Below are 14057 nucleotides of genomic sequence, written 5' to 3'. Positions count from 1 at the left end.
CTCCAGATACCCTATTTCTGATACTCATTTGGGGAGTCAGAGATGTCTACAGCCCAAGAGGATGGGGATTTAGAGTTGGCCTTTAATGACTTGGCTCTGGTAGCAGTACCTGCCTTCCTGTGTGCCCATCAGAATCTGTTCTGGTCTTATCTCTGCCCAAGTGAGCTGACTCACCAAAAGGACTGGGCCTCATGAATGTTGAAGGTAAAGGTTGTCAGGGACAGCATCCAGCTAACAGGGTGGCAGAGAAGCAGCAATAAGACAGAGCTAGCTAGGCTGGGGGTTGGGGAGGGGGGGTGCCTAGAAATCTTGTTAATCAGAAACGGTCAGGTCTTGAAGACTGGCCTTAGTTAGGGAGGAGAATGCAGGTCCAGAGCCCAAGACCTTGATAACAGTGAGTAGGAGCAGTAAGCTCTGATCCTAGGCAGAGAACAGTTTTTTTTTTTCCTGCTTTGTTTTACTGCCTGGTACAAGTATCTTATTTTCTCAAGGGTACAGTGGGGCTAAGTACTTTTTATGGCTGAGTAGTATTCCATTGTATAAATATACCACAACTTCTTTATCTGGTCATCTATCAATGGACATTTAGGTTGTTTCCATGTCTTGGCTACTGTAAATAGTGCTGCTATGTATGAACATTGGGGTGCGTGTGTCTTTTCGAATTAGAGTTCCCTCCAGATATATGACCAGGAGTGGGATTGCTTGATCATATGTTAGCTCTACTTTTAGTTTTGCCTGTTCACTTCTATTTGCCTTTCCCAGCAGGCCATGGGGTAAGGACCATGTCTCAACCTTCCTTCCCAGCTCCTTATCCAGTGCCTGGATCACAGTAAGTAGTCAACAGATGCTTTCTGAATGAGTGCATGAATAAATGAAGGATGAATACATGATATCATTATTTTATTTGATGGGAAATGCAGTAAAAAGGTGGAAGGCAACTGTCTCAGCCTTGCCTAGTCTTCTCTCACGTGAGGGTCCAAACTGGGCCGCAGGAGGCTTAGCTAAGGAAAACTTCCATTTTCCTCTCCTGAGCACCAGGGCCTTCCTGCCTTCCACCAGGCAGTTCCTAGACAATGCTGAGGAAATGAACAAGAGGGTGGTTCCTAAGCGGCAGCTCCTGGGACTCAGAGAACTCCCTCTGGAGCCACAGCCCCCACAAAGCACGTTTTAATTTGCTGATCAGGTTGTAATTAGATTAGAGGTGGAAGCACATGTAGGAAGTTAGCTCACATGGACCTCGATGAGCTCCTGCTTTCAGAGCAGTGGGGCATCACACTGCATGGGAGGAGAGTTATATCGATCGAGGTTAAGGTTTTCTGCTGTCAGTGGCCAGAGGGGTTTGGGGTCGTGTCACATTATTTAGGAAAGAGTGAGGAAACCTGTGGTGTGAGCTAAGGCCTAGGGTGGGCCAGGCGCGTGTCAAAGACGGCTGGCGAGCAGCTGGAGTTGGTGAAGCAAGAAGGGCAGTGATCCCAGCTCCAGGTCATCCCCACACAATGTGGAGCTTTAGGAGAAGCTCCTCCAACTCCTCCTCCCCTCTACCCCCACATCCAAGCACAGACACTGTGATGAGCGTCACGGGTCCCAAGGAGAAGACAAAGAGTTGACCTATTCTCAACCCAGCGCACACCTCCATGAGGGGAGGAAGCAAAAAGGTCACAGTTCAGGAGGTCCGCTGGAAAGTCAAATGAGCTGTGGCTCATTCAGTCTACTGGCTGGTCTTCGGGCGGTTGGGAAGGCAGGGTGGCCCGACCAAAGGCACCGGCATGTGTTGAATCTAAAAGTTCAGTGGCTCAGCGGCATGAGCTGGGGGTGAGGGGATGGGAGGCAGTTTTCTTTCTAAAGCCAGCCTCCTCAGGAAACAAACTAAAGATTAGGTAGGAAGCAAGGCATCTGTGTAGAAAACGTGCTCTAGTTTCCTCAAATTAGGACAATGTTTTGTTTACTTCCCTCAAAAGGTAAAGATCAATAATTATAATAAAGCAGCCTCAGTGTGTTGAACACTTCACATTTGCTATTCCAGATCCTTATAACCACTTGCAATGAGGTACCAGTCCATTTTATAAATGAACAAACTGAGGCTCAGCAAGATAACAGGAGTTATCTAATTGAACACATTAAATAAGCACAGGAACCAAGTCAAATCCATGTCTGTCTGGGGCCAAACCTGATGCACATTCCCCTAAACCACACTGGTTCTCACCTACACAACCATCCATTAATTTGTATTAATATCCCAGAGTGCTGGACCCTTACTATGTACCAGAGACAGGTGATATTTTCAGATGGTCATAATAGCTAGCTGGGATAAGTGAGAGTCTGATTCAGACGGACAAGGGTCACTATCAGTAGTGGGCCTGACCAGGTGAGATAAATTTGGGCAAGGCTCAAGGAGGGCATGGCACATTAAGCAGAGGGCCATGGAATCAAGACTACCCATCACAAGGTTTCTAGGACAATCCCAGTTTTACATTCTTAGCCTAGTTCTAAACATTTTCATGTCTTTCAATCTGTGGTTCGTAGAATATGGTCACCAAACCGATGGGCCAGTGTGGTCAAGCCCTGGTTGCTAGGGATTCTTTCCACAGTATGGGCCTAGACTAGGCTCTCTTTAGGCAAATGATCCATAAGAGCATGCTGGGGCTGGTGTGTCTCTTAGACTATGCACTAGGCATCACACTAAGCAGTTTTACATGCATTTGAATCTTTAATCGCAAATGCTGAGGCAGGTGTTATTATCATTCCCATTTTGTAGATGAGGAAACAGAGCTGGTAAGAGGTAGTGCTAGGTTTAAACTGAGGTGCTCGTTCCAGAGCCTTTGTTCCTCACCACTTTGCCACACACAACTAGACTGTGCTCCCCAAAGCAGGGACTGTGCCTGACCATCTGTTCCCTTGCACACAGAGCCCAGGACAGGCCAGTAAATATTTGTTGAATCAATTCACTTCTGCGGCCTTAACACTGCACTGCTCATGCACATGTTAAGTTTTCAGTCAGCTCCTGGGCTTTACTTGCTAGTATTGCTAAATTAGGCCTTGGATTTTACAATTGGTTTTTTCATTTTAATTGTAGAGTGACACACTGATCCCTGTTAAATTTTTATCACTACAGATTTAACCACTGCTCTAGCCCACCGTGTTCTTATTTCACTTCCCCAATTCTTTCATCCAACATATCAGCTATCTCTCTGAGCTTCATTTAACCAGTCAATTTGGTTCGCATTTATCAATGGTCTCAATAGAATCAGTGATACGATTACTGAATACGAGTCTGTGGCTTACCAGTGTAGTTTGCTTTCCAGTCTGATATTCATCCATATATAAAAAATGAACCAGATCATTCACCATTCATTAGTTTGACTAAACCATTTGCCACATTATATTTTATCCACGTAGACATCATGAAACAGCCAAATACCTTGCTGCAACCCAGACACACCTACTATGTTTATTGTATATTCCTAGCCCACCCACCTGGCAGTCTTATTTAACAAGTAGCTCATGGTACAGAGTGGGTCCAACGTCTTTAAAGAGGTGCTGGAGTGGACCATATCACAGTCCCTAGAAATGGAACACCTTTCCCCAGGCTGCTGAACTGGAATGGGCACTGGATACTCTTTTGATCCCAACTGCTCCTCTCCATGAAGACAACACTGAACACAGAACCACAGGATGGGATATAGGGCTGGAGAAGGGGGGGTACCCTGAGACTGTCAGGTTAGGCAAATGAGCTGGCATCGCTTTCCAGGGAGCAGTGTCTGGGTGGCCTGAGGTCAAGGCATGTGTCTGCCAAACTAGAAACGGGTGCATGCTGGAACTGGAATATCATTACTACGAAACAGGATTATCTTGAGCAATGATTCTAAATGGGATTAGAAATGACTCTTTGTTACTCAGAGATAATCAGCCACAGCAGCAGGGATGGGAGAGATGTCAAGCTCGGCACACTTTTCTGGGGGCATGGTGCTGGCATTCTGGGCACCTGGCCAGCACCCTCACCCACCCTTCCTTGCGGGAAATACTGGGCACTGTTCTTCCCCGGGCAGGTAGCCACCTGGGACAAGAGCCAGCTCCACATCAAAGCACCGTGCTCTGGGGTCCTGTGTTCTAGGCCCAGCTTCTTAGACGAAAAGGAGTGGAAAAACAATTTCCAAAGCCCTACCGCTTCTGTGTCATCTATGAGATACTAGGTTGAGGCAAGTAACACCCCCACCTCCATCAAAGATTACCTGCAGGAAATTCACTAAATTCCTCTGAGATCACCCACAATCAGCAGCAACAGTGTCAATCATAATAATAATTAAGGCACTACAACTGCTACTATACTACTATTAATTAGCAAATCCTTATCGAGTGCTTACTACATGGCAGGCATTGTTCTAAACACTTTACATATCCTCACACATTTAGGGTAGCTCAGCTTATTATCTCCATTTTTATGGCTGAGGAAACAATCACAGATAAGTGAAAGAACTTGCCGAGGTAGATGACTAGTAAGAGGAAGAGCTTGGATTTGAACCCAAGTGGTCTAAGCTCTAGAGCTCACAGCTCTACCATAAGCTGGACAGTCACAGCCTGAGAAGATCATGGCCTGTGTTGGATAAGGCCTCTCCTTCACACTCTCTGGTCTTCAGACCCTTCCAGTTCCTCCCACGAGCTCTAGTACATCCCTACCTTCCCACCTTTGGGAGCCTATGCTCACAATGGTCCTTATTCCAGAAATGCTGCCTTCCTACTCTCCATCTCTATCAGTCAAAATCTTGTCCATCTTTCAAGGCCCACCTCATGTGAAAGGGCCTCCTTGCATTAGCTCTCCCTCCCAGCACTCTAGCTGATCTTCTCTGGGGTACTGACTATATTCTGCCTCATTCTACAGTTAAAGTGGGGCTTGTTTTAATCCCTCTTCTGATAGCTTTTTTGAGGACAAGGAGTAATTAGTCAGCTTTTAGATTTCTCAAAATCATCCAGTACATAGTGGGCCATCAAGAACCCCTGCCTGAGTTGACTTGACTCCTGGTTCTGGCACATCTTGATTCATTCCATGGCTTTGCTCCCTGCATCTTCCCTTCACAGGCAGCATAGTTTAGTGGAGATAATAAGGCTTTGGGGTTCAGAGGGACCTGGCTTCAAATTCTGGCTCCCTCCTTCACTTATGGACAAGTTGGGCATCTCTGAGCTTCATTTTCCTTATCTACAAAATAGAGATAATAATCCCTCCCTTTTAGGACTGCAGTGAGGATAAGAGCCAACCTGGGAAGTATTCAACATGGGCCTGGCACACAGAAGACACCCAATCAACTGTAGTTATCATCATCACTTAATGGTCAGGAGATCAGATAGCACAAAGCCAGCCTTGGGCCGAAGGAAGTACCACTCTGAAGCAAGCAGCCTGGCCAAGAATAGGCTGGGGATCTTGGGAATAGTCTGGAGGCCTCCAAGGCAGGACAGACCTCCACGTTGTCAGGCCTCCTAAAGACCTGTGTTGAAGCACAGGTACAGGGCTGCTCCACTTGCTCTGCCTCTGGCCAGCCAGCAAGGAAGAAGAGCCTCCCAGGGAGGCTGCCCTGGTCCAGCTGCAAGAGTAGCTTCACCTCTTTGCTCTAAGAACACATATGGAGCTGTCAGCCCCACAAAGAAAGGCCTATAAGACTTCTCCTGCAGGACAGCAACCTGGCTTGGATTACTGGGGTTTTTATAATTAATTAATTAATTTTAAATTGAAGTATAGTTATTTACAATGTTGTGTTAGTTTCCGGTGTACAACATAGTGATTCAGTTAGCCACTAGGAAAACAGTATGGAGGGTCCTTAAAAAACTAAAAATAGAGTTACCATATGATCCAGCGATCCCACTCCTGGGCATATATCCGGGGAAAACTCTAATTCGAAAAGATACATGCACCCCAATGTTCACAGCAGCACTATTTACAATAGCCAAGACATGGAAGCAACTTAAATGTCCATCAAGAGATGACTGGATAAAGAAGATTATATATATATATATACACACACACACACACACACACACAAACACACACACACATATATATATAAAGAAGATATATATATAAAAAGAAGATATATACATATATATAAAAAGAAATATACATATATGTTATATATACACACACACATACATACTGCTGGGTTCTTAAAATTGGGGTTTAATGTCCTCCTCCCCTTAGCAAAGTGGAGGAAAAATAAGCAAATGCTAAAAATAAATGACTGCTATAAGGGGGAATTAAATGGTCTTCAGCCAAGGATGGCAGCATTTTAAAATTAACAAAGCCCAGGTACCACATCCAGGAAGGCCTTGGCAAATGCGTGTTATCCACTCATTAGCTCAGCTCCTCAGGGACCCTAGCCAAGCAGGGAAGGCAGTGCCGGGAAGCAGTCCTTCCGATGCTGATGAAATGCACTCCAGGAGAAAAGGCAGAAGGAGGGAGGGAGACTCTTGTGGGGAATTTCAAACAGTTCTGCTGGAGCTTCCTTCTCTGCCTGGCAGTCTCACCTTCTCTAAGACAGGGGATTTCAAAGCAACCAGTAAGCCCAAGTGGGTTCAAATGTGAATCCGCCCCGAACCACATCACTCTTTCAGGATCTGTGGTTCCTGAAGCACCACAATGGCCACACTATTTACGTGGTCTACCTGCATGGTAGCCCAGGGACAAGGAACTCAAGAATGATGTGGGATGAGAGGCAAGCTCCCAATTCTGTACCCTGCACTTTCTACTTGCTATAAAGAATCATATGATGCTTTGTGAAATTATATGAGCCCACTGTATACCACTTGTAAAGTGAATTTATCATTATTCATCAGTAATTCTACTCCATGACATAACAAATTGTGTGAATCTTTATTCTCTACTAACAGTCAGAATATACAGTACTCTAATGTAAGATACCATCGACAATAAGAATTCACAATATTCCAGGTGACCATAAACAGTACAAATTCATTTTGACACTATAAACATGAATTCTCAGTATGCCAATGGTCACAATTAACAGTGAAAATTAGAGATGGAGGCTTTTTAAAAAGTTTTTTTTAAAGTTGGTTTATTGAAGTATCATTCATACATAAATTTCATCCTTTTAGATGTACAATTTGATGAGTTGTATGACACTACCATAATCAAGATTTAGAATATTTCCATCACCTCAGAAGTTCCTTTGGGTCCCTCCTCCAACTCCTAAACCCTAGCAGCCACTAACCTGATTTCTGTCCCAACAGAATTGCCTCTTCCAGATTTTCATATAAATGGAATTATATAGTAGATAACTTTTCATGTCTGCTTTTAACTTAGGATAAAGCTTTCAAGATTTGACCATGTTGTTACATGTACAAGAAGTTTGTTCTTTTTTTTTAGTGCTGGGTTGTAGTCCACTGTATGGATATACCATAATTTGTCCATTCACCAGGTGATGGACATTTGGGTGAGTTTGAGTTTTTGGTGATTATGAATAAAGCTACTATAAGTATCTGCATACAAGTCTTGTTGCAGATGTATGGTTTTATTTCTCATGCACAAATACCTAGGAGTTGGTATTGCTGGGTTATATGATAAATGTAATTTTACCTTTATAAGATACTGCTAAAGTGTCTTCCCCCAAAGTGGCTATACCATTATGCATTCCTATCGGCAGTGATGACAACTGTTCTGCAACCTCGTCAGCACTTGGTATTATCAGTTTATAAAATTTTGACCATTAGGGTAGATGTGTAGTGGTTATCTCACTGTGATTTTTAACTTGCATTTCCCTAAATGCTGAGTAACTTTTCTTGTGATTATCTGTCATCCATCCCTTCTTTGGTATAGTGTCTGCTCAAATCTTTTGCCTATTTTTTAAAAATTGGGCTATCTTTTTAGTATTCATGTGTAAGAGTTCTTTATATCTCCTGGATACTATTCCTTTATCAGGCGTGTTTTGACAGCTTCTCTTTTGAGAAATTAGAAATTATAAGGATTTAAGTCATACCATGTTTCTTCCAAACCAATATCCTCTGCACATACATGCTAATGAAGAAAACAGGAAAGAACTAAACTTTCCATTTATAAATACCTTAGTGCTACTGGATAGAGGGTCAAGCAGCACTTAGTACCTATTAAAACTCATGAGACTATTTTTACCTCCGCAATAAACACCCAACCAACATTAGGCTTTAAGGAAAGCTACATCTGGAGAAATGGCTGTCCTATAAACAGCTTTTGGCCCCCCAGGCTCTGCATCTCCCAAAGCCCTGTTCTGGTCCATCAGGCTCCTGGAATGGTCAACAGTCGTCACACTCCATTGCTGGCCATTGTCCACTGGGAAAGGTAGGAGCCTCCCAATCCATCCCTCAGTGAAAGAGCAAACAGTGGGGCCTGTGGCTGCCTGGACATCAAAGTTGAGCAAACAGGCCTGGCAGGCCCTGCCTCCCCGCCTACACATCCTGCAAATGCCATGTGAAGGAGCATCCCTGAGGGGGTCATGACTTTCAGCTTGTCACAGCACACATCAAAGTTTGCACCACACACGAACTGGGTGCATGGGTTCGAATCAAGTTGCCCAAGAGCGGATACTCAGCCATTGTGTCCAGTTTTAATCCCATGTTTTCTCAAGTAATTAGGCCTTCTTGCTTATGAACTTGTGACTAAGTAAAGCATCACTGAGAGGTTGTAACATCAAAGCGCCTTCCACTGTCTGCCCATGTTTGGTAAAATTGGATTTCTTTCCCTTCTTAAAGAAAAACTAATCGAATTTAGCTGAAGGCTGGGTATATTTGCACGAGCCAGAGGAGGCTGTGATAAGTCACAGTGGTCATCTTGGGACCCTGTGGCTTAGCCTTTAGCTGGGGTGGGTCAAAGTGCAATACAAAGTGAGGCACCCAGACTCAGGCTAAACAAGTGCCTGTGGCATGAGGCTTACAGGGGGCTCACTGTGGAGACAGGGCCAGCCCCTGCCGACCGCTCCTCAAGTCAATACTACACCCAAGCTGTTACTAGGCTGGCAAAAGGATTGTACTAACAGAATGTTGGTAAATCTTTGGCAAAACAGCTACTGAAGACAATGGCCATCACATTGCTCAAGTCCTTGATGTCATCAGCCCAAGTAAGCTTCTTAAGGCAAAGGCTGTGATGCTTACTTAGTACCTGAATCCCCTCTAGCCTAGCACATTAGCGTTTGACACATTATAGTTTTTTAAAATGTCTGCTGGATGCATAAAATGGTAATATAATATCAGAACAAAATTCCTCTCTCCTGAAAAACTGAAACTCTTAGATCCCTTTTTTTCCTTGCTTGTCAGGAGACTTCAATCTAAATTCATATTTGATTCCACTAATTACCTGAATTTACAGCCAGGTATAGCCTGGTCCCATTTATGTAAAATTATACACACACAGATAGAGATATAGATATATCTATATCAATCTCTAGTTAAGAGGGAATTCAGCTGACGGCTACTTTCTTCTCTATATTATTTTTACAAAAACAATAAACCTATTTTTGGAAAAGGAAATCTCTAGTTCAATCGTGACAATTATCTTTCCTTTTACCAATATGACCTCTAATCTTGATCCAGTTTTAATTCTTCTGTGTACACTTATATTTGTATTTTAAGTCACCTCAAGCTTTTTTAGAAATAAAGGGAGAGAATAAATTATAAATAAGTTCCGTGCATACTTTTAACATTTTGTTCTACAGTACTGTATTTTCTGTTCAGAATTAAACAAAATACCACTCTTCTTTATTACTGAAAATTAAATAAATTAATACACATATAAATAAAAGTTCACAAGAAGTTAATCTTTTTAAGGATAGAGACTACTGTGTTCCCTAAGGACTCGACACGCACTAAAGGCAGTTGAGGGTGAAATGACTGGGCATCTTTCAGTATCTCTCCCTCGAGCCTTGAATCTGCTGCCCTTCTACCTTCCCTTGATCCAAATTCATTTCAAGGTGGTGGTATTTCAGGCTCGGTCAATATGATTCCAGAAGGGTTTGGGGACTGATGAGAGGACAATCAGCACACTTCTAATGAGGAAAAATTTCTTGGCAGACTGTGCTGGGATGGACACGATAATCCTTCAAGACCCCTCCCATGGCACCCTACTAATGAGGCCTACTCACCCTGACCAGTGTACTGGCATTCCCTTTTACCAGATTCTACTTTTCCTTTTTTTCCATAATTCACATTATCTTCTAATGTATTATACAGTTTACTTATGCATTATATTTTTTGTTTATTGTCTGTCCCTGCCTCTCTCTACCCAGTGACTACCACTAGTATAGAAATAAGCTCCTTGAGGACAGGGATCTTTGTCAAGAACGGTGCCTGGCAAAAAGTAGGTGCCAACATCTTTTTGTGGTATGAATAAACAAATCCAACCTGAAAGTGTGCTATTTTCAATAAAAATCTGTCCTCCCTGAGTACTAGAAGGAAGAGGAGGGCACAAAATAGAAGCTTAAAACACCAATAATTAGTCCTAGGAACCAAAGCAAGTAAATAAGCCAACATTCACTTTGCTCAATGCACATCACTGATTTGCTAATGGCCCTGGATAGACAGAGCAATCAGTTAAACCAACAACTCAATAGTTTCAGAGAGAAATGTCCTCGAAGCACATCTACTAGCTATCTGCTCGCTGACTGGCAGGACTCTTACAGTGTTATTCCTATCCCTTTTCAACACTGAAAATACAACACACAGAAGGGCACACAACCCCTCCCGTTTCTCTACCTCTGGATATTTCTTGCAGATGGAGATACCTGCAATCTGGGAAAGACAGGTGGGTGGGGTGGAGGGGAGGGTATCAGTGGTAGAATAAACACACATGTGTTTGTAGATAGAGAGGTCTAGTGCAGGTGGCAGAGAATAACATCAACCATTTGTAACCTGTAGCATACTACAGTGAGAATCTATCCACTCTGCTACCACATTCAGTCCCCTCACACCCTCTGCTTTGATAACATCCTGTCCACACTTCTCTGACATCACTGATTACACTATACTCTGTCTCTCTTCCTGCCTGTCTTTTCCACATTAGACCAAGAGCTCCCAAGGCTTCTGACTTCCCAGTGATTAGCATGGAGCCTGGCCCAGAGTAGAGATCTACCAAATGTTTATAGAAAAAATTGATTTTAGGTAAAGAAACATGGTGTCCACAGAATTCTGAAATTCAGCCAAGAGTCACAGCCAGGACTGGACTCCAAGTCTCTCAACTGTAAAGCCTATTTACTTTTTTTTTTTTTTAAAGACTAAGCACTTGGGTCTAAAGAGACATATAAGGGGACAGAGTACTGATATCAAGTTCACGACAGAGAAGCAGAGAAGAGAGAACTAGCTCAGTACAGTCTGAGGCAGCGCCACCCTGACATTATAAAATCCCTGTCTAGTTGGTTTCCACCACATTTACGACTGGCCAGTACTGGTAGATAAAAGCCTTAAAAGTCTGCTTGAAGGAAAATGAAAACTGGTATCTTCAACTATCAATGTCAGTGGCTACTACTGAAGTGCCCTGTCTGCCTTCTTTGAAAGTATCTCCTTTGCTGTTTTTCAATCAATTCTTTTGCACAATCACAGCTAGAGACTGGGATGGAAAGGCAGCATTCAGCTCAAGCCCAGGATCTGGCAGAGGGAGGCAGCAGTGAGGTACAACAAAATACACAATGTCTGCAGGCAGCTAGACCAGGTTCTAAATCCTATCTGTGTGACCTTAGACACATCACTTTACCTCTCAGGGCTTCAATTCCCTTGGCTGAAAAATGAAAATAATAATATGTATCTTGTAGGGTGGTTGTGAGAAGGGATAAAACTCTCTATACAAAGTAGACTATTTCAATCTTTACTCAGATTGGAATGGGGGACCGGGTAGGAAAATAACAGCAGGGTCTCCAATGGGAGGGAAGGAATGTCCCCTCTTCCCTAATTTCCATCACAACTTTCAAAGGAACAGCCCAATGGAGCCCTTGCTGGGGACAGTGACTGCAGACTCCTTAACACAGACAGATAACAGATAATGGAATTGTGATAATAACGTGCACAAGTACACCTAGCCACTTAACAGCAGGCTTTCAAACATTTTGTTGCTTCAATGCAAATAACTCGCCTAAGGTCACAAAGCCAACGAATGATGGAGCTGGGATCCAAAGCTACATCTTCCCTCTCTATATCTCCTATACTTCCCATTGCACCAGGTGTAGACCAGTACCTTGGGCTGAGTCCATTTCCCTGTCTTTGAAGAGGACAGCAGGGGGACAGGCAAGGGCAGGAGAAGGTTCAGGATCACTATCTGAGGAGCTCTGGCTAAGGGAGACCTGTGTGGAAGGAGATCTCTCACCTGTCGTTTCGGTTGATGGCTGCCACCATGAGTGCTGTCCAGCCAAGTCTGTGCCTTGCGTTGACATCTGCACCTTCTGACAACAGTCTAGAAAAAGAAATATTTTCATTCTACAGCTTACCAGGGACATAAGTGTAGAAGAAATGAGAAATCAACAAACAAGGTGGTTGGATGAATCTGGAAATAGTTAGAGGCCTTTGAGAACTAAATACCCATCCCAGCTCCTGTGGCCACTCCCCACAACCCCAGAATTCCCCTACCTCTCTCCCTCTTCCTTTAAATGAGTTTGTCCCTGCTGTTATCCTCCCAGCCTTCTGAGGAAAGAATGTGCCTTCCCTGTCATAATACACTGACACTCCCACTCCCTCTCTGTCCAGAAAGCTCCCTCCCGGCCTCTCTGTCTATTCTAATCCTACTTTCATGCAATGGGGTACAATCCTGGCTTGAGGACTCTCTCTCAAGAAGGCTTCCTGGACTCATCCAGTCCACAGGTCTCTCCTCCTTCCTTAGAATTTCCCCATGCTCAGCGCCAAATGCCCAACAACACTTCTCATTTATGTAGTTCTCAGTTTACAGGATTGTACTTCTCAAGTTTATCTGTAGGGTGGCTGTGTGGAAATTGGAACTCTTTGAGCCCAAGGAAAGATGGGAAGAAAAACTGAAATGCTAGATTAGGTTTCTAGGAAAGCCCATGTGAGCCTACTTGACTCTACATGCCAATGCCTAGCACACAGTAAGAGCTCAAGAGTTGCTGGATAAATTAACAAACATGAGGTTTTAAGTATACCACTAAAAGCCTGAATTCTGGGTCCTAGTAATAGGGAGCCATATAACATGGATAGAGAGAAGGAGAGCAAAGAGAACCAACTCTAACTGAGCACCTACTACAAGAGGAATTGCCTTGGAACTTTACGGACATCTCTCATTTACTCTTTACACAAGCTTAAGGAGCTGATATTAATCTCTTTTCATGGGGACAGTAACATGGCACATGGAGGTGGAGTGACTTGCTGAAGGTCACAAAGTTAGCTAAGGGGCAAAACAGTGCCTGGAATTCAAGTAGATAGTGGCTCTGTAGCCTGAATCCTCACCTCACCAGCCTTCCTCTATACTGAACCTGGAACTGGGAGACACAAGACTAAACTGACTCCAGCAAATCAACATGACATGTGCTTGGTCCTGTGCTGAATTCTGTGATGGGGGTACAGAAAAGATGTAGCGTCTGCCCTAGGGAATTTAGTTGTGGAGGGAGGACTCATGATGGCAAGAAACCAAAGCCTGTAGTGTGTGGTTTCCCACAGACGTGTGTAGGAGGCCAGGAAAGAGGGAGACCAAAATTTAAGAGTGTTTCACCAACAAGGCAGGACCTGCTTATGAGGAATGTGTGTTTGGGGGAACTGATTGCTCTTCAGTGGGTTCTAGATGAAAAGGCACTGGCAGAGTGTCCAGAGGCTTGGGGTTGAGTCCTAGCACCATTCTGGTACCATAATCTGTAGTAAATGATTCTCTGGACCAAGTTAAACCTCTGTGCTGTTGAAGTAAACAGGTGATGAAGGTTTGGAAGAGGAGACACATCATGTACTCATTTATTCACTCAGCCTGTGCTGGTACAGGGAATGAGACAGGTACTGACAAAGCTAAGGGGGAGAGAAACCAGCAAGCACATCATCACACATGGAGTGTCATGAAGGAGGCACAGGTACAGGTGTACAACCAGCCTTAATGACCCAAAGGG

General features: G+C 43.8%; 1 protein-coding gene across 15 annotated transcripts in view; it reads right to left on the bottom strand.

The window, feature by feature from the left end:
• Window positions 1-14057, bottom strand: part of CLPB (ClpB family mitochondrial disaggregase) — a 185454-nt gene that overhangs the window by 85634 nt on the left and 85763 nt on the right. For 12 of the 15 annotated variants that reach the window (XM_072969273.1, XM_072969271.1, XM_072969274.1 and 9 more), the window contains one exon: window positions 12323-12409. The exons of the other annotated variants lie outside the window; for them this stretch is intronic. In XM_072969273.1, the coding sequence (XP_072825374.1) occupies window positions 12323-12409 (87 nt within the window). The remainder of the gene's footprint in view (window positions 1-12322; window positions 12410-14057) is intronic. 15 annotated transcript variants of the gene reach the window in all.

This window comes from Vicugna pacos, chromosome 10 (assembly GCF_048564905.1).
Source record: "Vicugna pacos chromosome 10, VicPac4, whole genome shotgun sequence".
Classification (NCBI taxonomy): domain Eukaryota; kingdom Metazoa; phylum Chordata; class Mammalia; order Artiodactyla; family Camelidae; genus Vicugna; species Vicugna pacos.
Note: the sequence above shows the minus strand (reverse complement) of the source record. Positions and strands in the feature narration are given on the sequence as shown.